The 27,996-nt window shown below is 40.8% G+C and overlaps 1 protein-coding gene across 1 annotated transcript; it reads left to right on the top strand.

Annotated features, from left to right (window-relative positions):
• The first annotated feature begins 4,309 nt into the window (after positions 1 to 4,309).
• mdfi (MyoD family inhibitor) lies at positions 4,310 to 27,772 on the top strand. Its single transcript, XM_047584215.1, has 5 exons — positions 4,310 to 4,781; positions 6,457 to 6,646; positions 15,722 to 15,865; positions 23,259 to 23,624; positions 24,432 to 27,772. Exons 2-5 carry the CDS (start codon positions 6,496 to 6,498, stop codon positions 24,683 to 24,685), a joined length of 915 nt encoding a protein of 304 aa, XP_047440171.1. The 5' UTR covers positions 4,310 to 4,781; positions 6,457 to 6,495; the 3' UTR covers positions 24,686 to 27,772.
• The last annotated feature ends 224 nt before the right edge of the window (positions 27,773 to 27,996 follow it).

Below are 27,996 nucleotides of genomic sequence, written 5' to 3' on the forward strand. Positions count from 1 at the left end.
AGTCCCAAGTCAGAAGCACTGAAACAATCACTGTGTTAAGTTTAGAATAATACTCAGAGATGGGCGCTCATACTTTGTCCTCCAGTTTCACTTCCCGGTGAACACACCCCTACACACACAAACATCTCTCTTTCTACGTTTGCTCTCTCTCTCTCCCCCTGTCTCTCTCTCAGTCTGAACGTTGGGCCTGCCATCACATGAGATCCCGTGCGGTCTGGTCAGACGTCCTTCTAGGAGCCAGTCTGCCAGCGTGTAGCTTATAACAGCTACCTGTTCTTTCTCTGCAGCCTCTAGAGCTCCAGATTCCTGAGCCAAGCACCGATCAGGAGGAAGTGCTTTCACTACTTAGTTAAGAACGACTGCATTGTCTTTGGATCATTAATAACTTTGCTTTATGCATTGATGTTAAAGATCCAACCTAAAGTTGCAGCACAGCGTTAGCCCCCATCGTTCCAGCCGAAAAGAACTCTATTTAAAAGTCTCATTCCACTGCATGAAAATACAGATGTCATTGTGAGTAGGCGATAGTAGGAGAAATATTGTCAACATAGTGACAGATAAACTATTGTTCTTTTTGTATTTTGTGCACGAGCGTGTCATTACACTTGAAGTCTGGTCGACAAACCAGCTATGCTGTGTCAATAAAGGAGTTTTGGAGGTGTTGTTATACACATTTTGTTTTTGACAGACCATGCTTGTTGTTGCTTGCTCCTTTTTTGTGTTAAAGTAAATTAGTCAACCGTTGGCTCCAGCTACAGACTTACTGTGCAGAAGAGAAAATGTTGTCCTGTTTTAGTCTCAACAAGAAAACGAGGAATAGTTCAACATTATTTCTCAGAACGAGAAAACACATGTAATTTGTTCAGAATCGGGGAGAAAATCTTATTGTTGTCACAACAACTATTTCTATGCCTCCGTCTGCACAGTTATGTGTTTAGAAATAGGACATGCCTGCATGTGCATCAGCAGTAAAGCTTCTCTTATATATTTGGAAACTGATTTGATAGCACTGTTGGAGGTGAGGAATGTGGAAGGGTGCTGCCATATTCATTCGGTTAGCGCACAATGCCACGGAGGATCCAAAGTGTACCGGTTCACCCCTGCATGCAGTAAAAAACGCTGTTAGAGGCAGAACAAAGGATCAATCAGCAGATTTACACGTACAGGGAGTTCAGCAGCTGCCACTTACTCTTTTGACAAATGTGTTCAAATAGCATAAAATGACTGTTAAATACAGCTTGATTAAATTGCTAGCGCCAAATAATTGTGTAAACACCACCAAAGTGCAAAAATGAAAGCCATTCGACTGTAAAGCACCCTGCGGCTGTGGGAAATGGTGAAGTGGGATGTAGGTCACGAACGGAAGTTAAAGGATAGAGAGCACACGCTTTTTCCGGAAGCTGATGACAAAATAATTTCCCGGCTCTCATTGTTCACCGCTGGAATAGGTGGAGGACCTGAATCTTGTACAAACACACACAAGACTTTAATGCAACCACAGTGTAATAGCAACAACTATCAGGGTCTTTTGAAGCTGCGGTTTGTTTGCCTGTCTCAACACTGTAATTGTGCGCCATCCCTTTTTTCGCTGACATGATGACATGGGATAAGAGACGAGAATTTCCTCATTAACACGCTGTGATCCCGTGAATTAACGGAAATGAACTCTGAATTTTAATATGATACAATGTGGGAGTGCCCTCGTCCCACCCCTGTTCAAAATCCCCCGCAGTCGATGACAAATTGGTAAGTTATGCATGTGAAGCAGTGGGGAGGGAGGGCAGCTACTCAAAATGTGTTGATATGAAGTAGCTCAAAGAGACTTGCAGACACTGGTTTATTGTTTTAAGACCTCCATAAGCAGCATTTACATTGAGGAAGCAGCCTCTCTGAATGATGTCTCAATTTTACATCCATAGGCATTATGTGAAAACAAAATACTTTTATCATAATGTCAGTTTCCTGAACTTCAATCTGTCCTATAAGTAACATACCTGGATTTATTTCATAAATCGAAGGAACAGACTAAAAGCAAAAACCCTGCTGGAGCAACACCCCAAACAGGTGCTATGAGCAGAGAGCAAATCCTACAAATATTTCACTGTCAAAGTCTGACCGCCTCCGATGAGTGACTGCATAGACAAAGTCAATGGGAGGATATCTAGTTGTTAGTAAAAATGGAGCCTGCCTCAAAAAGCCTTAGAAGATTTGCTGCCGTGAATTACCTGGTGCCCTTGTCACACCTGCAAACATCAATCACAGGAAACACAGCTAACCCCCAGGTGTCAACATGGCAGGAGCAGACAAGGCGTGTCTGTCATGTGCAGTATCCTTCTGTATTAGATGTAACCCCAGAACCGCAACTAATTAGTCCCTTCCTGTCATTTTTATAGCCTTAGCTTTAAACAGTTGTGTGGCATTATTCAGCCTATCTTATTGCTTTCAGTGTTTTGATACTTTGACATAATTTGTTCCAATGTGTCTGATATTAGTTCATCTCTTATTTTACAGGTCTTTTGATACATCCTGAAATATTTTTTTTTTTTTTTAGATATTGTGTAAAACTGAGAACACAATTTGTAATCATTTATGAGGCAGTAAAAAAAAATGTCTCATTTCAGTATATTGCACATAGTCTTTCTTGTCCGTAGCTGAGAACAGTCACTGAGTATTTGTATTTCAGCTTGACGTAATAAATGTGTTCCCAGAGCAGATTTATTCACCACATCTCTGATCACGTACAGAATTAGGGAGTACATCATAACCTTATGAAGTGTTCATATGTTTAATAAAAGGCAACTCACCTATCCAGCTCCCGAAGTGACACAAATGATGATAGACCGGTTTCACAATGAGACACATGTTGTCAGTGTAATAGCAAGCCGATGTCGTTACAAGGTGGGAATGTATTTTGGATTGGTTTCTTGTAATTGCTCTCAAGTATTACCATCATTAGGATGAATCATTCTCAAAATGAGCTGTTTGGTCTTTAAAGACACTATGCGCCCCAGTATGAATGAAGAGGGAAATTTCCACTCTGAGTCACGGCAGCACGTAAACTAAAAGCAGTGACAGGGCAGCAGAAGAACAAATGTTTGGTCAGCTCTTATCCGCTCAGTGTTGTCCATGTGTTTGGCATCTTATCAATGTTTATGTAACAACACTGGGATAAAACAAAAGGCTTATCTTATCTTATCTTATCTTATCTTATCTTATCTTATCTTATCTTATCTTATCTTATCTTATCTAATGACTACTGTGTTCATACACCGACCAGCCACAACATTAAAACCACAAATAAAAATAACATTGAACGTCTTGAGACAATTCATTGTCCTGCTGGGAAGCATTTGGACCTGGCATTAATTCCTGAGGATTTTAGACATGTAGCACCCATCTAGACCAGACCAGACACCCCCACCCCATAGCAATGACTCTCCCTGATGGCAGCAGTCATCCCCAGCAGGATGCAGCCTGACACAAACACGCACACAGGAACACTTTAGGAACAACTAAAAAGAAGCATGCCGAACAGCACAAGGTCTGGCCTCCAAATTTACTAGATCCCAAACTGATGCTGTGGAACAAGTTAGAAATGCTTTGAAGAAGGAGACCATCACAACATTAGGCAGGTGGTCATAATGCTATGCCTGAATGGCGTATATTTTTGTACTAGAAGGCAAAATCAGCAACTAAGCTATAAGTTCACTATGATAGTGTAAGTTTCTAACCTATATCATTACATAGACAGCATAGATTGGAGAAACAGTCACCAGCCACTTCATTAGGTACACTAGGGGAAATGAATGCATTTATTGAATAAGTCCTCCGCTAAATCCCTGCTTCATGAAAGTTATGGTTTTCAGCATTAGTTTAAAATAACTGAAATACCTGTTGATCTACTGACTATTAATTTATTTGTAGTGCTATTGCGTTGTCTTATGTGATTTGGCAACCCCATTTTAGTCTTATTTGTTTATTACATGCGTTTTAACAGCACCACAACATACCTCCTCCAGAGCTACTATATGTATTCCTTAAGTGACCGGTGAGTGCACATAAATAGCAGCAGCAACTGTACTGGTGCTAATGCAAATAAAAAGTTCTTCTCACAAACTGTTTGCCTATTATTAATGACATGACATATGGTTTCTGAGCTCGTAATTCCTGATGAAAGCTTGCCTGTGTTAGTGCTGTGTCTGGTTCGGGTTAAGCGGTAATTATATGACAGTATAGCTCAGCCCAACTACTTTCTAGCCTGGAGGAAGCACAATCACTGCTGACTGTTGTTTCCTGTCCAACAGCAGAAGTCTGAGGCAAGTATAGTGGGAGCGAGTAGGACAGAGGCGAGACTGAATGCACACAACGGATAGGTTACCGCTCATTTGCTAAGGGTTTGGGCAGATTTGCTGCTGTATTCGGTCTGTGGCTGCAGAATAGCAGTGAATGCTGAGGAAAGCTGCAGCGCAAACAAAGGGATTTCAGCGAGCTGCCTGCAGAGTCAAACCTCCCAACATCTGGTGTGCTGGAGGACGGGGCGAGCCGGAGAAAGAAACTTTGGAGGCGGAGAGAAAACTATCCCCGCTGGAGAGAAAAATGCACTGAATCGGGAGTTTGGATCACCTGCATGAGCCGTGGAGAGATTTGGCGATCGTGGAAAGTGACAAGAGTGGAGGGGAGAGGGGACAGGACAGGTCCCGGAGGGCTTCAAGTCCACCTGGAGTGATCAGAGAATGAATTAGTGCAAAGGTCGGCTGCACAGAATCCCAGCCAGAGAGAAGGTAAGAAGCCCTTCGCTGTTGTTGTTGTTGCTGCAGAAAGTTTTGTCTGAGGCATAAGCCCAGGAACAGAAAAGAAGGATCCCCACACTGGAGATGAGTTGGGTCTGTGCGTGCACGGACTCGTTTTGGGAAAACAGAGCGCTGACATGCAATAAAGGTAAACAGAATACGCCCGTTATTATCTAACAGTAAGATATACTACGCTCATCCTCCAAATTTCAAAGAACCCTTCTTCTTAAAGGTAGGCTAAAACCTATATTATAAGTCCATATTTACTATAAAAACTTTGGCACTTTGTTAAATGTGCGCTGCGACTGTTATCGAACCTTCTGTAAACTTCGTACCATTACAGGGGTTTTAAGCAGAGCCCCGTTTGGCTCATTAAGGACGAATAAATGTTTATGAAGCGATGTGAACTCCGTAAACTCTTTTCTTGAGAACTAATAAAGTTGGGGCTTGTCAAAACTTTTCGGGGGGCCGAGAGTGCGCAGCGAGAGACGGGAGCGCGCACACAGCTGCCCAGCTGAGCTGCTTTGACAGACGCGCGCCAAACAAACTGGCACGTGAGGTATATAGGTTGAATCTTAATAAGCTATAGAACGTGCGCGTGCTCTAATGTGATTGGCTGTAATGCGTGTTGTTTATCAGACCTGCTGTGTCGTGAATGTAGGTAGCCCTAATTCAGAGAGCAAGGAGGCAAGAACTGATTATATACATACAAAAACATACAAACAGTTGATATAAAGTAAAGCTGTCGTCGTGCCAGTCTGTTTAACCCTCATGTCGTCTTCGAGTTGAAAGTGATCCTCAAGTGTGTTTTAGCAGAAGAAAAATATATATATTGCTTTTTCAACAAAAATTGTATGACTTTCCCAAAGTGATCCCAGCATAAAAAAAGGAAAATATTGCCTTTATTCATATTCCCATGGTAGCTGTACCACATGACAATCATGGCAGGATGGAAGCACAAAGTTCCCATGTTGAAGACATCACTTTATTATAAAAGTTCTATCATTTGATTTTTTTTTTTAAAAAAAGCACCTTCAAAAATAAGAAAAAAAAACTGCTTTAGTCAAGAAAATAAATGACAGCTGTATTGAAATATAAACGAGTGGCATCCACTGAATGTAAACAACACAGGAGAGTGATGAGTATTATTCTTGCTGTATCTTCATTATCATCTAACTAATTTAAAAATGTCAAACAGTGACTTTACCATTACATATGAATAGCAACAAAACATGAACTAATACTTGCCATCATCTAGCAAATGTGCAGCTTTATTGAATTTGTCATTTCTATATTGACAGAAATATTCATATCCATGTTTATAAAATTCAACAGACATGGATCTAACATTTAGTATTGTTCAGTTTAAAAATAGAATAAAATGCTTTGTTAATTTTGATTCATTTCTTGTGCCTTTTTTGTTGTTTCTCTCTATCTCATGGTTTAATCTTAGTCCCCTTTTACATATAATTAAATACTGACATTTCTGCTACTATAAGTACCATTTTTGGTACTATTCAGGCAATGTAAATTTAAAGACATGAAAAACTATTATTTAAAAGTATAATTATATCATTAGCTCTGACATCACTCTTGACAATGACACATCTCTTACATCTCCCTGTGTACCTTAATCTGTATTAATACTGTCTCCTCTCTGCTTCAGGCTCGTTCACCTCCTCCCATAAGAGTCAGGTCTACTCCCATGGACGAGGAGAGGAATGCCGCTGCCATCTCTCCAGAACCACCCGATGATGGAGACCCCGGTCTACCAACTCCACAACCAAGTTCACACACAACCTCAGACATGGAGAGAGAAGACAGCTGCCCGAGCCCCAAGCCATGTCCTAGTGAAGGTAAGAGACAGGTTGCAGCAGAAAATACACAGAGCATTCACCTCATTCCAGCAGTGTTTAGATTAGTAAGGGATTCTATGTGTCTATGTGTTGGAAGAAAGAACAAAAGACCGTAGAAAAGGTTGTGTGATGGGTCTGAACATGTCTCAAACTTGCTAATGTTTACAGCTGCTGACACCAAACTCTGTAAAGGCCCCGTTGTTGTTTTTGGTGTGGCGTCTGTATATAAATGTGGCTGCCTCTGTATGGAGCAGTAGAAATTAGTTACCCTATTAAAAGTCTAAACCTTTTATTATGAAAAAGGGAGCTGTGGGATTAGTGCTGAGAGTGAAGGCTTCTCCAATTTGTTGGTCAGTGTGTATGTGAATTTACAATGCTGCATAACTGCAAGTAATCCATTCGTCTTTCTTTATGAGTCATAAGACTGAAAAAAATAATAATAAAAATGGTTGTATTCAAAACTGTGAAGTTCTACATAGGTTAGTGTTTGTTTCCTGCAGCTTAAGAATTATCAGTCACTGTTGAATTTAAGACTTTGAGACTAATGATTAGTAATTACCAATAGTAGAAATTCTGTTGTAGTGACTTCTACTATGGCTTCGTCGTAACATGTTTTTCCATTTTAAAATATGTGTTTCATACAAAAACAATCCTTGTCCAGATGTGCACTTTATATGTATTCCAGCAATCATTTTTATCCATAACTCTTGGAAATGCAAACCACTCCATGCAGGACTGATAACGCCGTTCGGGACACTGAAATTGTTGCAAATCACTCAAATAACAGCTGGTTTTCTGTGCATGTAGGCAGTTGCCACTTGAAAAAAAAATACAGTACAACAGCTGCTGACATAGAAAACAAGGTCAGCAATGCCTGCAATTAGTCAATAGTGTTGAACTAACTTCTGGTAGTTGTTGGGGTTGATGTCTTTGTTATTTTCTGGTAAAGGGTCACTTGATAGGGGCGTGACGAATCAGACAAGGAAACGTAACTGAGACCCAAACAGGAAGCAGATCTATGTGCGTGCGTCATCTTTTCCAGAAGTATCCTCTTGTGCTCATCCAGACCAAAACACAATTTTGGGGTTTTCAATTTAAAATGGATTCAGCAGCAAGCTACTTCAATGTTTTTTAAGAACAGAACAGTAAACTTAGCAAACGGTGTGACAAAAACGTATTGATTCTTGATGTCCCACTCTATGCGTGTATCTTAGATGTCGTTGTGATTCATTAGATCAGAGGCCTCCTCAGTGACAGAAACAACTGTTGTATTGAGGTGATGGGAGACTGGTCTGTGCCGGAGGACGTACCACCTTGGATGATCTGAAGGGTCGGGACCGATTCAGCACTGTGGAATGCCTAAATACCACAATGGCACTCCTGGGAGTTGGGGAATGAACCCATGACCCTTTCCCCTTTAAAGGCTGGTCATGGTAATGATTGTCTGATCCTGTGGAGGGAACAGGAGGACGTGGACTCAACTCCAGGCAGTTCTGTGTCTCAGTGACTCAACCAGGATCAGCTAAAGTGATTCAGACTCCCTCAAACGTCAGTGAGAAAACAACAGCACTGACTGTAGATCAGAGGGCAGGTCCTATGGGGTAATTAGTGTAGGTGTGGTTAACAGTAGGGTAGTGTGCAAAGATTTAAGTGGCTTGTTGCTATGAGAACCTGCCACAAATATGTTCAATGTTTGATGGACTTCTTTTTTTTATTATTTTTGTTTTGTTCAAATTTCTAAAAAGACAAGTCTCAACCTGATCCATTATGATTACTTTGTTCATTCTGAAAAAAATAAAATCTCCACACGCACACAGTCTTGTTCTCGGCTTGACTGCGGTTTACCGCAATGGGTAGATCTAATGATAATTCCTAAATATATATATTATGTTATACAGTTATTAAACAGGTGGTTTGTGCCTCAACATGTCCTACATGTACTTGCTCAGCAGTAGGTCAACACAACATATCACTGTGGCTTCTCCTACTAAAGTTAGATGTCTTTTGGTTGTCTGGTCTGCGCGTATGTGTGTAGGCTGAGGTAGGTAGGTGAGCCAGGGTGTGGAGGAGAGCTTTGGTCAGGCTACCACCGAAGGCAACAAGGCCCTGCTTTCAGCTCTGCTACACTCCCCCTCACCCAGCCCTCTGCGTACTTTCAAGGCTACGGACAACTCCGCAGACACATGCATAGACCTGCATGAGACTGAATCAGACTTTTGGCTACTGGTGAATTACTAGAAAGACAGAACAAGTTCCAAGGTGGCAAAAAAAAAATATTTAACTACCACAAGCAATAACCTGATAGCATATGAGAGCCAATCATAATGCACTGCATATTTAGATGTGAATCATTTCTGCTCAGTCATCACAAGGTCATAAAATGGCGATATGTGTGTTGACAGATGTGTGCCACTTCTTGTTGTGAGTGTTGCTCTCACTCAGACATGAAGATACAATGAGGCTCTTTTTATATAGTAGGATCCTCTCACTAACACATGCTATTCTCTTTCACCACTGCTACTCTATTTTCTTCTTCCCTCTGTCTATCCGTTTATACTCACTTTCCTTGTCGTTGTCTTTTCTTCCTGTTACTGTCCTGATTAGGGGCGAACACTTTAATTTGGTTTCATTCCAAAAATGCCATTTGAAAAATGCAATTTTAAGCGAGCCACGATATGAGCTGTGTCGTTATCATTGTCTTAGAGGTAGGAGGTTAAAGATTTAGTCGGCCTTTTCCAGTGGTTTGCCAACTGTGGAAAGCAAATTTAGTCAGCTGCAGCTGATTAATGTTACATTTCTCAAGGTGGCCAAATAAAATGAAAACCTTGGCAGTTATTTCGCCATACTGATCTCCGCATGCCAAACCTTATGCATATCTAAAGTGTAGAGAAGAAAAGCTATACTGAAGGAAGGAAAACCAGTTGCTATTATTTTAAGCTGAAAATATCATTTGGCGTTAACAGTAAAGCATCATGCTGAATACGGAGTTACTTCTTCCTTATCCCGCAAATAAACAGTGGAATTTCACGATTAAAGCTCTTAGCACACAGTAGATTTGGCCTTATCTCGAGCATATCTTTTTTTATTTGGACCATCAGGATTCAGTGTGTGAGTTAATTCATCAGGCCAGTGAGTGGTCTATGGGAATCATTAGAAAGCATCAAAATTTTTGTACCATACACGTGTCAGGACCAAAAAATAAGAAATATGATCTTCTCATGTAAGCTTTTTAGGTATAAATATGTATATATCTACCACCTCAAAAGCTAGGTGAGAAGATTCGGCAAAAATGACAAAATAGCCTCCAGGCTGTCCAAACTTAACAAAATCCAACTATTGTGCCAACTATATGTAGTAAACAAAACATTTAAACAGCAAATGGTTGTCTAACTGATAGACTGTCGCAACAAGACAGAATAAGTGCCTACATCCTTTTATTAGATTTTGTTTTGTTTTGTTAAAATGTATGTGTGTTATTCTGCTTGGTACAAACACGTTGTTTACCCCACTGTACGAGCCAGAAATCGAGGTTATAGAAGGTAATTGTCTGCTTTCTGTGAGTTTTGCTTTTCATACCTTTTTGTGAGTAGATTAGCATTTGTGTTCAGTCTGGTGCTGTCGTCATTTAAAATAAACCCTCTGTCTATGTCACAGTCTGAACTACATTTATATTATCTCTCTCTTGGCTCCAGTGTGCAGCCATTTTCCTGTGTGTCCCTTTTTGGTCCCTGAGGTTTGTTGAACCTTGTGTCTAATTTGGTTTCTCACAGAGGTTGAAATAAACTGGGAGCAGTTTGAGGCATTTTTACTGCATATTTGAACGACGAAAATGAGCATGCTTTATTTTCCTTTACCACCTCGCAAACATTTGAGAATCGGCTACTGCTCCTCTGGTGGCCTGCATTCTTCGCTCTCTCTTCCTCTCTCAGCAGTGGCCTGCTCGAGTACAGTCTCTAATCCCCATGATGCTAGACATAAGCTGCAGACAGATAATGTTGACAAGATGTGATCATACAAACTGTCAGAAAACTGTCTCTCGTTGGGAAAAAAAACTGAGTTAGGGAGCTGTTATTAAATTGTGAAGATAAAACTGTGATGGTGAACCCTCTCTGGTGTGTTGTTGTTGTCTCTAGTTGTTGCATCATGTTATCGCTATAAACAGACATCTGCACACAAACAAGCAAAATATGTAGTATGAGTGTGAATGAGTGGGAGTACCCTGTTGACAAGTTGCTGGTGGTTGTGTGACGTCTGCTTGTTGTGTCCATGGCTATAGATGTTGTGTCTTGACTCAGGCTTCATGTTTTCATCTCAAGTTGTGTGTTGGACCCTTAACAATGAGAGCACATTGAAGAGAACACGAACTTATGCCCGACATCCATTATCTTTCACCTGGATATAGGTTTTCTACACATGAAGCCTTTTTAAGCCATCAGACGACAGCCAATGTGTTCTCTGATTGTAGGAAAAAAAATCTGACACATGACAAATATGAGTGATTTATTTTAAATCATAAATATAAATACAAAAAAATGACATACTGCACATCTCTAACATATGTCTTCCTAATTGGAAAATCCCATTGTTTATTAGTCTTTGATGCAGCAGTATAGCATACAGTTAGCAAAGCCACTCTATTTCCCTGTGAACCCGAAAAATCCTACAGACAAAGTAACACAATTAAACTCCTCTTAAGCCTGTTCAACAGCAGACACTTTTTGTGTTTAATGAGCTTATATTCTCTCACAGCAACTCTAATCTCTGTTTCTGGACATATTCCAGTGCAGCACTCTGTGTGTGTGCTTCTTGCTGTTGACTGGATTACAGTTTAACGTTCGCCTCTTTCCTTCTTTTTGTGTGCATGTACAGATGTGTTTATCTCTCTGATTAGAGCTAAAAAACACCCACTACTGCAGTTGTACGTTCTTCTCTTTGTATCATCCTGCATCTTGGTCAGAACCCCCGTGTACTTGTGTGGTTTCAATCAGTTCCAGTCATTACTGCTATCCCGAGCACTACTATGGCATCTTCACCACTAACTCTGCTCTGCTGAACATTATTCTGCTCCGCTGCTCTTCACCTTATATCACTCTGCTCCTTTACTATTCTTTCTACTCTTATCTTTATCGTCGGGCCAGAATTTAGTCCTTTCAAGGAAGGCTGCAGTTACTCACAACAGAAAAGAAAATCATAGAAAACTTATGTTTTCTCTTTTCTTCATCTTTTACTACTATAAAGCTTCTTTTAATTGTGTTTGGGCAACATATGATCAAATGTAGTACAAAGCTGTTTTGAGATCAGAGATGAAGGTTGCACTTTATTACCTCATGTGTTGGATTTGTGCATGCCTTTTTCCTTTTGTCTGCTAGTGATGAGAAAGTGCATATGTGCACTGTACGTGTACCAAAGGGATGTATACACCTAAGAGAGGTCCCTGTGCATACACACATGAGCTCTGTGCTTCTACAGAAGTTATGGTGAGGCTGTTAAAACAAGGTTGAGGTAGTTTGAAAGGAAGCAGGTAAACTCTCTGTTCTCTATGAACCAACACCACCCCCCCTTCTGAGTTTGCACCGAGCCCAGAGGAACAGCATGATGTGCGCCTCTTCAGGTGATCCAGGATATGTCATATCGTTCGCCTGCTCATATAAATAGCCTCGACCCTATGAGATCCATATATTGATGCTTTAATAGTTACCTGTTTATTTACCAGGAGAGTGAAAATTCCTCTGAATCCCCCCTTCACTGACACGTGTCAGAACACACGAACATGCACGAACAGGAACACGCACAGGTACACAGTCAAGCATTTACAAACAAATACACATGCTCGTTCTCACGTGTAAACACACAGCCAGATCTTTTCAGCGACTCTTGATTGCTCTGGTCTGATTTTAATTAGAGGCTCATCTTCCTCAGATCTCAAAAATGGCTCTGAGGTTGAGCGGTTTGGTGGTTTGATGCTGGTGCCAGCACACGATTGGTTGAAGGCCTGCTTGGATGGCACTGTGTGTTTCATGGGAATGTGTTTAGTTCCAACAATCGTGGTTTTGTAGATTTACAGACGGAATGCTTTGACTGGCTAAATCACAAGTCCCATACACTTTTAACCCATAGTACTCCATGGGTAACAGAAGTCTAAGTAGATAACAGACTAGTGCACTGTTGCATCGATATACTCATGAGCTCAGAATATTGAGCATGTACTCAGTAGGGATGTACAGGTGTATTATATGCTTATACTTTGTGTATTCATTTAATGTATTTTCATGGTGTATTAATGTGTGGCTGCTGCAAAGAGAGAATTTATTATATATGGACAAGTGCTCAGAGAGGCAGCATTCGGTTCTTAAGTTCACAAGCACCTAAACCTTTCAAGCTGCTCCCCAGAGACCAAGCATGTCTGCCTACTACTTCAGGTGTGCTCTCTGTGTACATTGTACTCTCAAGGCCAATAAAGACAATTTGATTTGAACGTGCATTTTTTTCAACAAGGGTAGTCATGCACTGTTTGGCTTTTGTCACACATTTCTCAAACAAAATGATACTGGACTCTTTTTTTAAGCTATTGTTGTGATGTCCTGTGACCTTCCGCTGAAGAATACTGCCCTTTCTTTTCCTGAATTTTGCTTACGCTGCTCTTCTATGCAGCCTTCACAACATCTGAATTGCTCCCAAAATCCACCTCCAGAGAATGAGAACAGAACAAGACATGATGAAAATTAACCACAAAGGGAGGTTTGTTTAAATTATTTTGTATTATTTTGACGAATATTTTCTAAAAACTCGTCTCATTAAAGTCCATGTTATAGATCATATGGTGTGATACCGTCACATACTAAACACTATTGTCAAAAGTTTATACAAATAATGATGGACAGGTGAACGGATGTACAGCAACATACATATATACATACTATGTACAATGATTGTCCCTGATTCACATGACCTACAATCAACTAACATATCTCTAAACTAGTACTGACAACAGCAGGTCTTACTAGTGGCTTTCGTATCTAAAGGCTGAAACAGCGTGGAAGCTTAGAAATCACTTCCACATGCAGGAGAGACAAAAGTGTGTGTGATAAGAGCTAGTGATAAATATGAGAACAATTGGGTATGAGTGTAGGTGTCTCATGTTTGTGTTTGTGCACACTATGGGTGTGGGGATTGTGTGTACCACTGTCCAATAGAACGGAAGACCAGGAAGCACTTAGAATCCCACCAGGTCCTGTTTACGACTTCACATACACAGAAATGCCTGTGAAGATACACTCACATACACTTGGACACACAAGTTTACAAAAGCAAAAGTAAACACTTATCCTGCAGCGCTTAAGACACTGTTCCCCCTCATCAGGGTCAGACCAACTTGCGTGACAGAGTGGCCGAGACCAGGAGCTTTGATATGTACATTATCTTCTAAGGAAACACAGCTTCAGTGTGTCTTCAGGCATGCTAATGGATGGTGTCAGTATACTAATAACATTGCTGTGAAGTTACTGTCTCTCTTTTATTCAATCAATAAATTAATTGAAGAGCATTATCTACAGGTTTCACAAATAAATAGTAAAATCTTCACTGATTACTTACGTGATTATCAATGAAGTGGAAAAATTGATGCGGCTGGAAAATCATTATTTCTGACATTTGAAATTGAGAATTTTGTCATTTTCCCATGTGATAAATCTTGAAATTTTCTGCAGGCTCACATAGTCTGGATCCCTTATCTTTCTAACCAGTTTTATACAAGAGTTAACAGACTGTGCCAGTAACTGCTCTTAAGATAAGATAATCCTTTAACTGAATGACAAATTTCAGTCAGTTTCTGTTCTATGTAATGTTTGCGACTACTTAGTGAATTTGTGTGTTTTGTTTTGCTTCATTTCAAAGGTGTCCAACGTCATTTCATTTGCATTGATTAGTATTTTTTTATTTCCACAAAATCAGCAACACAAAACATTGATCAATCATGGACAAACACTAGTCGAACTAAAAATATGGATCGTGTCAACTACTCTGCTCATTCTTAAAGATCAGCATTTTATTTTTACTGTTTTTACTGGATTCTTTGGCTTCTTTGCATAAGCATATATACTGCATAGACAGTATATATTCTTAGCCTTATAAGTGGGAATTAATCCAGAGAATTATGCCAAATATGCAAAGGAATTTATTTGTGGGAGTTGAGAGTGAATGTGAACCGGAGAGAAAGAGGGTGAAAGGCAGTGGACAGGAAAGAGAGGACAGATAGAGAAGTGAGGGAGAGTGGATAGAGTAAATAAACACAGCCGGGAAGTGTTGAGTCCACGCACAGGACGCGGTTTGGTTTGTGTGTGTGTGTGAGCATGTGTGTGTTTTTATCAAGCCCAGCTGGCTCCCATTTGCCCAGGAATGAGTCTGCACCTCTGAGAGGCCCGCGCCTGCCTTGCTTTGAAGGCCTCTGTGTTGTGTGTGTGCATACTGTATATATGTGTGCGTTTGAATAATAACAGCTTCATTAGAGGACTGCATGGTACCTGGACACATAAAACACCCAGACATGTATTTACTGCATGTATATGATGTGTATGTCTTCTTATGTGTTCGTTTAAAACACACATCAGCTCTCACTCACAAACAGGCACGCACACACACACACACACACACACTCATGCACATGCAGACCCACACAGATTTCAGGTTTCACAAGCATGCACAGACCCCTAAACAGTCACAAGGGGTTGGATTTAACTGCTTCCAGATGCAAGTTTAGGACAGAGCGCACACCAACAGACAAAATCTTCTGCTTTGTTGAAGTCAGCAGAACTGTTCAAATTAATTAAGTGTTGGTGGATGGGAAATGACATGGGAGCAGACAAGACTACTACTAGTGGGGAAATGGTTTGCTGGTGATTTCAGATAATAGAAAAGGAAACGGGGAGTCTGAATGACCTGTGAAATATACTTTACTAATGTGTAAACAGAGATTTGTTCAGTTCATGTCATGAATATTATACATTGCGCTCTTCCACATGTTTTGAAAACTTAATTGTTTTAATTGTACCTACCTATTTGTGTGTTTCTTTTTTGTAGATGTGGCCCACATCTATACTGAGCCCCTCATATTGAGGTCAAATGGCCCCTCAGAAAGGTTGCTAGGCGATGATGGAGACAACTGCAATTACAACAACAGCCGCTCACATTCGACATTCACGACACCCAACAAGAGTATCACATGTGAGTAAAACGCCCACCACACACACACATGCACACATGCACAAAGAGACCGGTGAGATTTTATTTCCATTACTGATCTGATGAGTCACATTGTCCTGACCTTTAACAAATACAATTTGCACACCCTGAAGAAATAGGTCAGGTAATCATACACACAGACAGAAATATCTACATTGTCAGCTAAGTAGGTTAAGTTTCTGATTTCTGAATACACCAAAGTCTACATCCGAACCTACACTCTGGAAATGAAACACCTTTTCTTCCACTTTCTTCTGATTTTCTTGCTGTTCCTGTCTTATTTGAAGCTGGGATTGTAAGAGCAGCGCAGAGAATACGACAGATGTGTGTGACTGGCACTGAGGGGTTTGCTTCCATTTACTAGTCTCTTAGATTATTCAGGGTTCACTGGACATCTTGGTAGGTCAAATCAAAATAAATCCCCCTAAATGTTCTGGGATTTGGTCAATAGAGAGCCAAAGTCCTGATGTCACATTCAGGCTAGCTTGTTCCATTCACTCCAAGTTCCCTCCCAACAACTCTGTATGATTACTGTCTACGAATTCTATCGACCTGTCTTTAAGTCTGTAAGTCAACAATAGTATGGGCATGTATTGCCCTTGTGGTATTGTGGTACCACTCATTTAAAACCTCACTTGACTTCAGTTTCAATATTTAAGCAGCACTGCTGCTTCATTGTGTCTCACTGGTCGCATACTATCATTCATTTTCATTTTTTTATGAATTACACGATGAAGCTGTGGAATGTCACTTCAGGAAGTTGAAGTAAACCACACCTCATGTTATTGTGAATCATATTTGCAGCCCATTGGTCCCTGTGAATTTAGCCTGAAGTGCACTTATGGTTAGTGGTCAGAAGCAAGATAGAAAGCTGCAGTTAATGGCGAACAGAGTTTGTCTTCTGGGCTTTCTGTCAGAAAGGCTTTCTAATACAGTGACAGTGTGAAAGGAGCGTGAATTATATTATGACACTAACCAAATAGTTCTGTTGCCTAAACTTAGCAGAAAAGACAGCCCAATAATAAGTAAAGACATTAGGGGAAATTTACATTTTGGTTTCACATAACCACTTGCATGGCTTGCCACTGAACTTGTCTTACTCTATCAAGGTTGTTGAGTTCATCCATCAGTTTTGGGGATGCGAATAAAATAGAAATGGGAAATAAACCATGAATAAACAGTGCATTGTTTTGTGAAAGTCTATTTCTGCCTGTCTATGTAGGAAGATGGACTGACTCATGCCACATTAGATTTAGGACCATTTCCTGAAGATTGATTTTAACTAATTGCATTATAACAAATCGTTTTATTTTCATTTGTATGGGAGAACCTAGAGTTCTGTTTTAATTTGTTTGATGTCCCTATTTTTTCCATCTGTGAAACGGTTTCTACGGCTCCATGCCAGTAACATTTTTTACTGCTGTAAAATTAAATAGGTTTTTGGCAGTGGGGACAGAGGAAGAAAACTGCAAATGGGTGGATGATCATGTTGTGAGTGCTGTGTTTACATTCAGCTCTCCAAGTCTATACTGTATTCCAAAATCTTCAGCTTTCTAGTCATTACACTGCACAGTGGGCGTATGGCTGGAAAGGAGCATCACAATACCTAGAAGTTCTCTTTCCTCGTATCAGCGACACCACCCATTCCCTTCCCTCACGCTAAGACTCCAACGCTTCTGTTTCAGGAACAGAGGGACTCTCTTTCCCTCTACTTTATGTGCAGTCCCTTCAACCCTCTGTATCAAAGCCAAAGGTTACGCAAGCATGCTATGCCATTACCACACCACATTTATTTGCTTTCGCTCTGCTTTGAAATAAGAATCTCAACCTATTTCTCAAGCTAGTTCTAGTATGTCATTTATTCCTTTTGAAGACCAGTCTCCACAACAATAACACCCACAAAATTCTAGCTTAGTTGTCTCAGTGTTGGCCACTAACCTACAAACTGCTCTTCAGTGGTTTAAATCTGTTCTTCCTGTCATTCCCAGAAAAAAAAGGGATGGCGTAAGTGAATGAGTAATGAATGAAAGGAGGAATTTAGGGGTGAGAAGAGGGTTGGACTAGCTGACATCCAAGCGTGTGTTAGAAAACTGTGAGCGTTTTTCCCGGAATCCGGGGCCAGCTATGGGTGACATGCATGAACACACAAAGTAGCTCCGTTGTAATAGCTAGTTTGTGGTAACTGAATAACCAGCATTTCAGACAGGAAACGGATAAGTAGGTGAATGCAGTGTTTCAAAATGAGTAGGTGTGTGAATGTCTGCCGTCTATATGTTTGTACCTGTTATGTCTGCTGTCTATTTTCAGGCCCAGGCTGGAAGACGAAGAGGTTTGGGCCTGATTTTCTCCCCGTCTCTTTTGCTCTTTAACTCTGCTTTATTTTACATCCCAGTAAAATCTATGAAATCCACCAGTTCCATATGCCGTGCAGGGAGGGTCATGCAATTACAGTAGGCCTGAACAAAATGTACCGCCATTCACACCAGTCTTCATTGGCTTTGGTTTAGCCTTCATGTGCCTCCTCCCTTCATCCATGGCTTCCTCCCTCTGCAACTTACACAATTCCACATGTGTTCACAGGACCTGAACCACAAATTAAACAGTGCAAGTCTCCAAACTATCCTTTTCACAGGTGAATACTGTCAGCTTATGTCTGCTTGACTACATAATTACACATCTATCCGTCGTAACTGTCTGTTTAGTTTTTGTCTGTGTGAGTTGGTTTGTGTGTTTCCTGAGAACCTCATGACCTACTATCAGCATGAAGGAAGGTGAAATATGTCAGCTGCAACCCATGACTCAATCATCTGTTTATCTGGCTCCATAATGAGAGTTTGCCGTTATAAAATAGCTGTGACTCAGGTTGGTGGTGAGATCATGGCTGTGTGACATCTGTAAATGTGTGCATGTGTGAGGGTATTTGTGAGCGAGAGCATGAGGAAACAGAAGCACAAACAGAAAAATCTCCCACCCATATGTTCTGTCTCGCACTGATGACATCACAGCTGCAGTATGTGTCTGGCCCTGAGCCTGCGACAAGCTGTCTGAAACAATGTGCAGCGAGATCTGCTAACATATGGGAGTGTGTGTTACGACCCGAGCCTTCGCACACACACTCCAGCACACACTGAAACACACTGAGTCAGTGATGTCATGAACACGACGCTGTGTTTGACGTCACAGTCACAGCAGGATACACATGTTCGCAGATGTTTAACTGCTTACACTGGCTTGGACTGGAAACAATGACACGTGTAATTAATTATTGACAGAATCACAGTAGCATTTATAAGACTTCCACTTTGTTTATTTTTAGCGGTTTTAAATATTTTCACTAGATTGGATGAACATAAATGAGAAAGGAGACATGATCTATTTATGTGAATGTGTAAGGGAAATGCTGAGCAAAGCTGTTTGTTATTATTTTGTTGTCAAAGGGGAGGTGTGTGCCTGGTGTGGTTTTTGGGGAATCTAACAGAACTGTGACATTTCTTTTAATTAGAGACTAGACGCTGGAAGTCACCTTCCCTCTCTCAGCCTTTGTTCTTTCCTCTGAATTAGTTTTAAGCACCACACACACATAAACAACATTCGGTGATAACATGACACGTAGCTGAGTGTTGGAAGTTTGGTGTCACATCAGGAGTCGTGTGTGCATGTTGGTTGGTTGATGTTTCAGGTCAGCCATTAGTTTTGTTGAATATCATACAGTCCTTTCTCCTTCGAATATTAGAAAACACTGTTTCTGGTCATAGTTTGATGAAAATCAAAGAGTCAAAAGATAAGTTGTTCCAGAACTTTCTTCTTCCAGTTGTTGTTGTTCGCATCAACTCACATCATAATTAATGTTTTCATGGGAACACAAAATCAAAGAACTTGGCAAACAAAATATAAAGACTCATACCCACAACTGTTTTTTGTGGTATAGGAAAGGATTTGCCGCAAACATTCAGTGGCACGAAAACATCAGTCAACTTGCTATCTGTCAGTTTTATGTGTGCTGAGAGTGTTTGATCCCATGTGGCCTAGACAATATCATCATCCATATTTGTATCTATTTTTATTTGATCTATTTTTATAATAAGAGGTTGCAAGCATAATGAGAACTTACTCAACATTTCTACAAATACTTAACTGAATTGTTGTCACCATAGAAGTAGTGCAACTTCAAGGGTATCTGGTTTTCCTCATTATTATATGAGGATTATTATATAAAATTGTGAAATTTCCCAGTGTGGGATTAATAAAGCATCTATCTATCTATCTATCTATCTATCTATCTATCTATCTATCTATCTATCTATCTATCTATCTATCTATCTATCTATCTATCTATCTATCTATCTATCTATCTATCTATCTATCTATCTATCATTTATGTTAAATTTGGGTCCCTGCACTGATCAACCACAACATTACATGTTACTTAGACATGTACCACCCACCTAGACCAGACCAGGCACCCCCACCCCATAACAATGGCAGCAGCCATCTCCAGCAGGATGTAGCCTGACATAGACACACACACGAAATGTTTTAGGAACAGCTCAAAATCATCAACAGTACAAGATGTTGACCTGGCCTCCAAATTCACTAGATCCCAAACTGATCAAATATCCGTGGGATGATCCACAGAGGCATTTTTTTCCAAAAGTGAGTCACAACTTTGTCCTACTCACCTCTCATTCTGACTCACCAGTCTTGTGCTGTGAACTCTGCTGTCACATGATTGTTTCAGTGTAGTGACTGGGTGCAACTAAACAGGCCTCATTTACACTGTAATGTTGGTTAGAGCACTATAAAGCAGCCAAAAATGTGGGCATGTCTCATTGAAAACAGTTTTAAATAGCATTTTACAGCACCAGCATATCATTTTCCAATTCACACAGTTTTAGTACTTGACACTTATGCTTTGGCTTGGAGTTAAAAACAATGCAGCTATGAAAGAAAATCCCAGAAAGGAGTCGATTGGTAATATGGGTTCTGGGGCAAATTACAGGCACTTCAGAGCAGTTTGACTGGGATTTTGAAATGTTGTGCAAATGTTTCAACAGTTTATTTGTGCCAGTTGAGTTCAGCAAACATATGTCTTTATTTTTCATCTTGGATTGACACACTGATTCTTGTATTCTGCTTGATATTGCAGAAGATCATACATTTATACATTTGCACTGTAAGTCAGCATACAGAAGTCTGTAGGTGACCGCAGCATCCATCCACTTCTCCCTCAGTACAGGTGCATACTGTATTTATTCACATCTGCTTTCCTGTCTGTATTCCGTCTTTTCAACACTTTAGAAACACAGACATATTGTAGAAGAGACAGTTGGGTGAAGCAGCTGGAACAGAGACAGACAGGATTCACAGTCTTAATGTTGACTCATTCCAGCAAAGGATAAGTAGAGAGAGAGCGATTCTCTGGTCTGGGAGGGAGGTGTGTAAGTACAGGGTAGCTGAGAACCGCCAGGAGCAGGAGGAAGAGGTGGAGGGTATACGCATGGCAGTGTGCTGCAGCATTCAATGGATGGTGACTCACTCATTCTCTTTCCAGGCTGAACACATCTGCACAGGCACACTGTCCATGTAGAGTTTGCAGGACCACACTGGACTACACTGCTGTATTAGCACCACACACACGCACTCTCTGTGGTTTCCCTGTCTCATCATGTTAATCCCACAGTCATTTGGCTCTTTATCTTTCTGTTATTTTTAACCAGCTCCCACTGCTGAATCATTGTGTTTATGAGTCACACCCATGCATCCTCCTGGTCCCAAAAAAAGAAAAAGAAAAAAAAAAAGACAGAAAAAGGCACAAGCATCAACCCATTTCTTCAACTCTCTTCCTCACTCCATCCTTCTCCCTAACTTTCTTGATCACAGACAAAGGGACCTTGTTTTTTTTTTCTCTGTGTGTGCATGTGCATGAGTGTGTGTCCAATCGTGTTCTTGCTTGCATATATTTGTGTGTGTGTGCGTGTGTGTGAGTGGGCCTAACCTCAAGCTCTGTTTGGAGACAGTCTTGACTCCCCGTCTCTCTCCCTGTCTGTCTGCCTGCCAGATCCGCCCATGTAGTGTATTCACACACACACACACACACACACACACACACACACACACACACCACAAACTCATAAGAAGTATGAATTTCTCAACAACTCAAAATCCCCAGGAGCACAATACAGAACTAAGGGGAATGGTGAAAAATTGTGCACACCCTCCCCCTCCCCTTTCTCTAATCCCCTTCTTCTCTTACCGGCCGACATCCTGGCCAGCTAAGGGTGTTAAAACAAAGTGTGTTGTGCGAAGTGCTAAAAGGTAGCCACAAGAAAGAGGAGGAGATTGATATTTGGAAGAAAAGAGGAAAAGAGAAAGACATAACACAGGGGAGCAGCAGGTATTGACTTTTGACATACCTAAGAGAAGAAAGTGTGTCTTCTTCTCACCAGCCCTGCAGCCTGAGCTAATGCATGCATGTCGACACACTCATGCAGACATATGCACACACACACACTGACCCTGCAGTCTGCCAAACATCTGGAGCAAAGTTAGAAAACGCTGAATGAAAGAATCTTTAATAACACTGGACTGGATGCGTTACCGAAGCCATCAGCCAATCAAAATACGCCTGCTCGGGTTATCTGTCTCCAAGTGGTTATCGAAGGTCTGCTTTTACTGCCTGGCTTGTTTTATTGGTAGGTACCAGGATCACACTCTCTTTGTCTCTTACTGCCGTTGAATTGTATGTGTCCGTCTGCTTATTTTTAAAAAATAGTTGAGTCGCACCGCAGCTCACAGCACTATATGCTTCCAGTTCACCAAAAAAATATAGGTTCAATAGGTTGGGATTAAATACTACGATAACATATAAAAACCAGGCTTCCATTTTATTCTTACTTTCATGGTGCGTGTTTGGCTTGGCAGTGAATGTGAGCTTTCCTGCCTCCTTTTCTTTAGCTGAGGCGTTGGAGGTAAGCATATTGAGTCAATATTAATCCATGTGCCCATCCTAAAGTACTTCTGTTTGTGGATATGGTATATGTTGTGTCAAAAGTGCATTCTTAGAAAGCATCAGATAGATTATTGCAGAGCTTTCCAAGAGACAAGAATTCCCCTCTCCTTGTCTCACACCACTTCCTGCTGTTCCTTTCTAGTTGTGTAAGAGTCTAGACGTGCAGGATCAGGGGTCGGCTCAGAAAGACCATAGCTCTTCCCATGAGCTATCGCCCATGGGGTGGGCTTCATAATTGGACTCAGTTTCCCAGGGCCTCCGTCTCTGCGACACTGCATCAGTCTGCATGCTGAACACTAAAAAAGCTTGACTTGATTTAAAACAGGGTTATTGTCTATTTTTAAAGGATGCACTTTTGGTCCACAGCTCAACCTGCAGCCAGATCGACGCCCATCCACCACACCCAGCCGTGCCGGACGCAACCCAACAGCCAGCTTCGCAACGGAGCCAAGAACTACACACACACACCCTCGACTCATACACACTGTCCACACCACACACCTCACACACATTCACTCCAGTCCAACGGGGTCAAGAACGGAGGACCCCATGAGCATCCTAAGCTGGGCTCCCTCCCGAGGGGTGGCTCATCCACCTCCTCGTCCTCTTCAGCAGGACCCAGGCATACCAAGAAGTTGCAGTCCAACCCTTCCATCACCTCCCAGAGCAGCAAGAGGAGCAAGAGCAGCTCCAAGAGCAACAGCTCCCACATTCCCACAGAGGCACAGGACGGTGAGATACAGATACTGACGTTAAGAGTGTGTGAAACAGAAGGCGAGGCAGGAATAGATAGCAAGGTTCAGCGTCAGAGAGTTTTTCCAACTGTCTGGTGAGAGGAGAAGATCAGAAGCTTCCCTGGCATATTTTCTGTAACACGGTGAATTTAAAAAGTCAGCTGAAAAGATAACTGACTTATTGTAAACTAGTACTTTTCACCTAGTCTAAATTTGTAATATAATAGAAATCTTTCCTCGCTGTTAATCCCAACTGCAAAGTGATTAACTAAAAATCAAAAACCAACCTGATTAGCATTCCTCCATTGTCTCATTTGAAATGCAGGTTTATTCTACAGCCTCTTATCATGGTTTGAGTGGTTGTGTCAGCATTTCTGTTTTTAAAAACAAGCAGACTTGATCCACCACCACTGAAAAGTAATGACAAACTTCAAATTGTACAGTCATTTTTACCTCAAGGTAAGTGTTGGTTTAGGGGACAGCCTTTTCTTTTCACTAACTTGAAATAGAAGACCCAAAAGTACACGTTGTCATGGCTTCTACATGACTACCTATAATAGTGAGAGCTCAGCCAAGGGAAGAAGAAGTAGGCACATTGTTGAGCAGAGGGGTAAAATTACAGCCTTCTTACCAAAAAACATTTGGTTAGACATGAAATGTGTTTTTTTTTAACTCCCTTAAGATGACAGACTGTGACTCAGTGTGCTACTGCCAGCAGGATTTCAACACTGTCTTTGCTTCCATGCAAATAAACTAATAAAATAAGAATAATATGAAGAAATTCACTTCGTCTCTTTCTCTGCAGACTGCTGCGTTCACTGTATTCTGGCCTGCCTCTTTTGTGAGTTCTTAACTCTGTGCAACATTGTGCTGGACTGTGCCACCTGTGGCTCCTGTGCGGGGGACGACTCGTGTTTCTGCTGCTGCTGTGCGTCTGAGGAGTGTGGTGACTGTGACCTGCCCTGTGACATGGACTGTGGCATCATAGACGCCTGCTGTGAGTCTGCAGACTGCCTAGAGATCTGTATGGAGTGCTGCAGCCTTTGCTTCTCCTCCTGAGGCCCTAGCCAACGCCACATGGGGCAAAGTAGATGCCTGCTATGAATTCCCACGAGCCCAGGAACAACTTCAACCAGCGTCTTATCAGAGATAAGAAGTAGTTCACATTATATTGGCTGGCCTAGTTGGCCATGCGATATGTTCATTGTTTCCTACAGTGTTTGCCAAGCAAAAGATGCTGAGAGCAGTTGCTGGTGAATTCGACATACCTTTATTGATCACCCAATGGGACAGCAATCTTCCCTGCTTTGTCATTACTGTTGGTTTATTCCTACAAAGCTGGTGCACAGTGAATTCCAGCTGTGGTCTATGAGTGTCTGCTGGGCTGCTCAGACTGGGCTTCTGCGAGCTCTCCGAACAAGATATTGTTAAAATGGAGCCCCTTGTGTCATCTGAATGACTTGAGTTCCCCAAGCATGAAAAATGACCTCCAAAGGCAAATGAGAAAATGGCTCCAGTTAACCGGATTTTAGTGTTTTTGTAGATAAGAGCAGCAGCATAATGGGAAAATGGACACTCAGATCTCAGTAGAAACCTAGGCTGTCCTCCTGTCCTTGGCAAGGTTAAACTCTTCCAGTTTTATTGCTTACAGTGGCCTTTGTGACACTCACAGCCCAAGTGGGAGATTTTGAACCCACTGCTGTCGCTGTTCGTGTTGCTTTGTACAAATCTGAGAAAACGTAAATGGTGGCTTGTGGCAATATAGGAGATGGATCTCTTTTGTTCATATGCATCTTTGCTTAATGGATAGATTTAGATTAATGAGAGAGTCACGCGTCAACCTGGTGATGGGTCCTAATAAATGAGTACTGTAAAGCTCGTGGACACCACAGAGAGAATGGTTGATAGCATCTGCAACACTAACATGTGAAGGGAGAGCATTCTTAATCAAAAATCTCTCCTGGTTTAATGTCTCACGTCTTGTTTACTTTTACGTTTCATTGGAGAATTTTGACTGTATCTAGTGAATTCCTGCTCTTCTGGTAAAGGACTGGAAGGCATCATCTTTTGAATATGTTTCAATTTTCTCTGTCGATCTTGCTATGTGAACAAATGGCCTTGGCTTATAGCTTAAGGCCTGAATTCTCAAGTAGGTTCCTTCGTCTTTACCAAATCTGTATTAATCCTTGTTTTGTAGATTTTAGTTAAGATATTTGCATTTCTCCTCTAATGTGAAAATCACATTTCTGTGTTATCGGGTTTTGCCGGGCTCTCTCTGTAAAGCAGACATTGCTCAACATCTAATTTAATTCCTCGAGTGAAAATCTCAAGACATTATGCTAAGTTAGATCCATATGCTCGTAGTATGAATGGTACACTTTTGATAACAGGCTTGCACTCTCATATGCTCCGGCGCATACCTTCTCCAACCCAATACCTCTTGAGATGTGATTTGATCTGTTGTGCATTTTAAAATTACTTGACACAATTCTCTCTCCTGTCTGTTGAATTACCTTCATTTTTTTTTCTTGGAAATACTGAAGAGTTTGTTCTTACTTACCTTACTTTTTAGACCTCTTGTACTTAGAAGTGCTAACGTGGCTGTGTTAGATTTAACTCTATTTTAAGGGTTGGAATCTGACACTGATGATGGGAATACACTACAGCAGCCCAGCTGCAATCGCCAAAGCAGAAAATGCAAGATCCATTTTGAATTGTTCACAGAATGCAACATGTTCAAACTCAACGGAAACGAAATCCTGGAGAGCCCTGGAAAATGATGCGATTTTATAAAGTAGGCTACAAAGAGTAGCCTACCTAGAATAGTTTTATGAAGGGAGAATTGATTTAAACGATATAATGATATGTACAGAAGTAACAATGTGCTATTGCAATATGAACATGATTTAAATACTTGGAAATTCAAGATCTGAGCCCTAGAGTGGTGCGAGGCATAAAAAGACTTTACTTTTGTGAAAATCTTCACAATCTTCGACGTTGCCCTTAATTGATAAACAAATGTAAACGCGTATTTGGACCATTAGAACATAAGTGCTGATTTGGGATCTTGTAAACCACATTTGACCTGAGAATGTTGCCTTGATCTTTACTGATTGACTGTCAAAAACCACATGCTTATAAACCTCACTGAGGGGCACAGGAATTTTAATGAATTAATTAATGAATTTAGAGTTTGTGCATTTGAGCCTAATAGTTAATGTCAGCAAGGTAGTACAGGTCCTCTTCCTGGTAGCCTTTGGTAATAAGTTGCAGGATCTTATCTTTCAAGCTACTTGGCTAACTTGGCTACTCGCTCATCTTCTGCCTAAAAGCAACTGTTTTTAAAGCAACCTGTTTTACATGCTGTTTTCTTAAAATGCCTTCTCCCAGCCCTTTGAGGAGATAAATAAAAAATCTAAAATTCTCCTGATGGTCTGTAAAGTGCAATGACAAGGTTGCAGCAGACTGATTGTCAGTTCTAAAGTTTGGTTGTGCTATTCATAATAAACAAGATAAGACAACTTTTTAGTATAATGTCTGGTTTGAAAAACTTCAAAACCAATTAAATTTGTTAAATTATATTTAGTCGTCCAATTCTACTCCAGTCTATGACTGAGAGCTGATTTACAATTCATGTACACTCCGTTTAGTTGGACATAGAGAGGTCCCAGATGAACTGATGCACTTAGATGAATCTCTGGAGTTTCAAGAAGATTTTGAGATGTGGATCTGATGTTGTTTCTCCACCAGAAAGGTTGTCATCTCACTTTGAAATAATCCCCTTGTATTCACGCAAGCTATTATGGTAATACTGGAAGAAAACTCAAGTTTACTTTAAATGATTTTCGTGTCCAGTATTAGAAGTGTTTTTGTTAGACTTACATGGACCACAGAAATGTCAGAGTGTTGACTTTATGGATTTATTGTGTTGTTTTGGGATGGAATTGTCATATTGATTTTAAGGGCTGGTCACCTCCGTTAATAGTCTGAAAGTTACCCTACCCCGACTGAATTGTTACTAGACTGTAGTCCACTATAATGTCATTGTGTTTACACTACCCCAATTTAACGTCGGTTTGAGTTGCTGTCCTGGAAGTCGCATTATCATCTGTTTGTTTAATACTGAATAAACAATGTGAACTCCAAGCGTGGCGTATCATTCATTCTTATACACATTTTGAAATCATTACCTTATGTTTGCACAGTCCACCCTAACAGAAAGTCTCCATGCAACAAGACTACAAAATGAATCGCACTAACAGAAAGCCTTCAAAATACAGGTCATGATGGCCTTGGTTGTTTCGTTTAGACTCCTTCATTTTTTGCATACTTGCAAAAATGTGGTATTATTGGGCAATGAGGGTATGTGA

This window comes from Mugil cephalus, chromosome 4 (assembly GCF_022458985.1).
Source record: "Mugil cephalus isolate CIBA_MC_2020 chromosome 4, CIBA_Mcephalus_1.1, whole genome shotgun sequence".
Lineage (NCBI taxonomy): Eukaryota > Metazoa > Chordata > Actinopteri > Mugiliformes > Mugilidae > Mugil > Mugil cephalus.

Excerpts from the sequence above, each read along its gene's own strand:
- mdfi (XM_047584215.1), top strand. The coding sequence starts at position 6,496 with ATGGACGAGGAGAGGAATGCCGCTGCCATCTCTCCAGAACCACCCGAT. Across the intron at positions 6,647-15,721 it reads CAAGCCATGTCCTAGTGAAG|ATGTGGCCCACATCTATACT; the intron begins GTAAGAGACAGG and ends TCTTTTTTGTAG. Across the intron at positions 23,625-24,431 it reads TCCCACAGAGGCACAGGACG|ACTGCTGCGTTCACTGTATT; the intron begins GTGAGATACAGA and ends CTTTCTCTGCAG.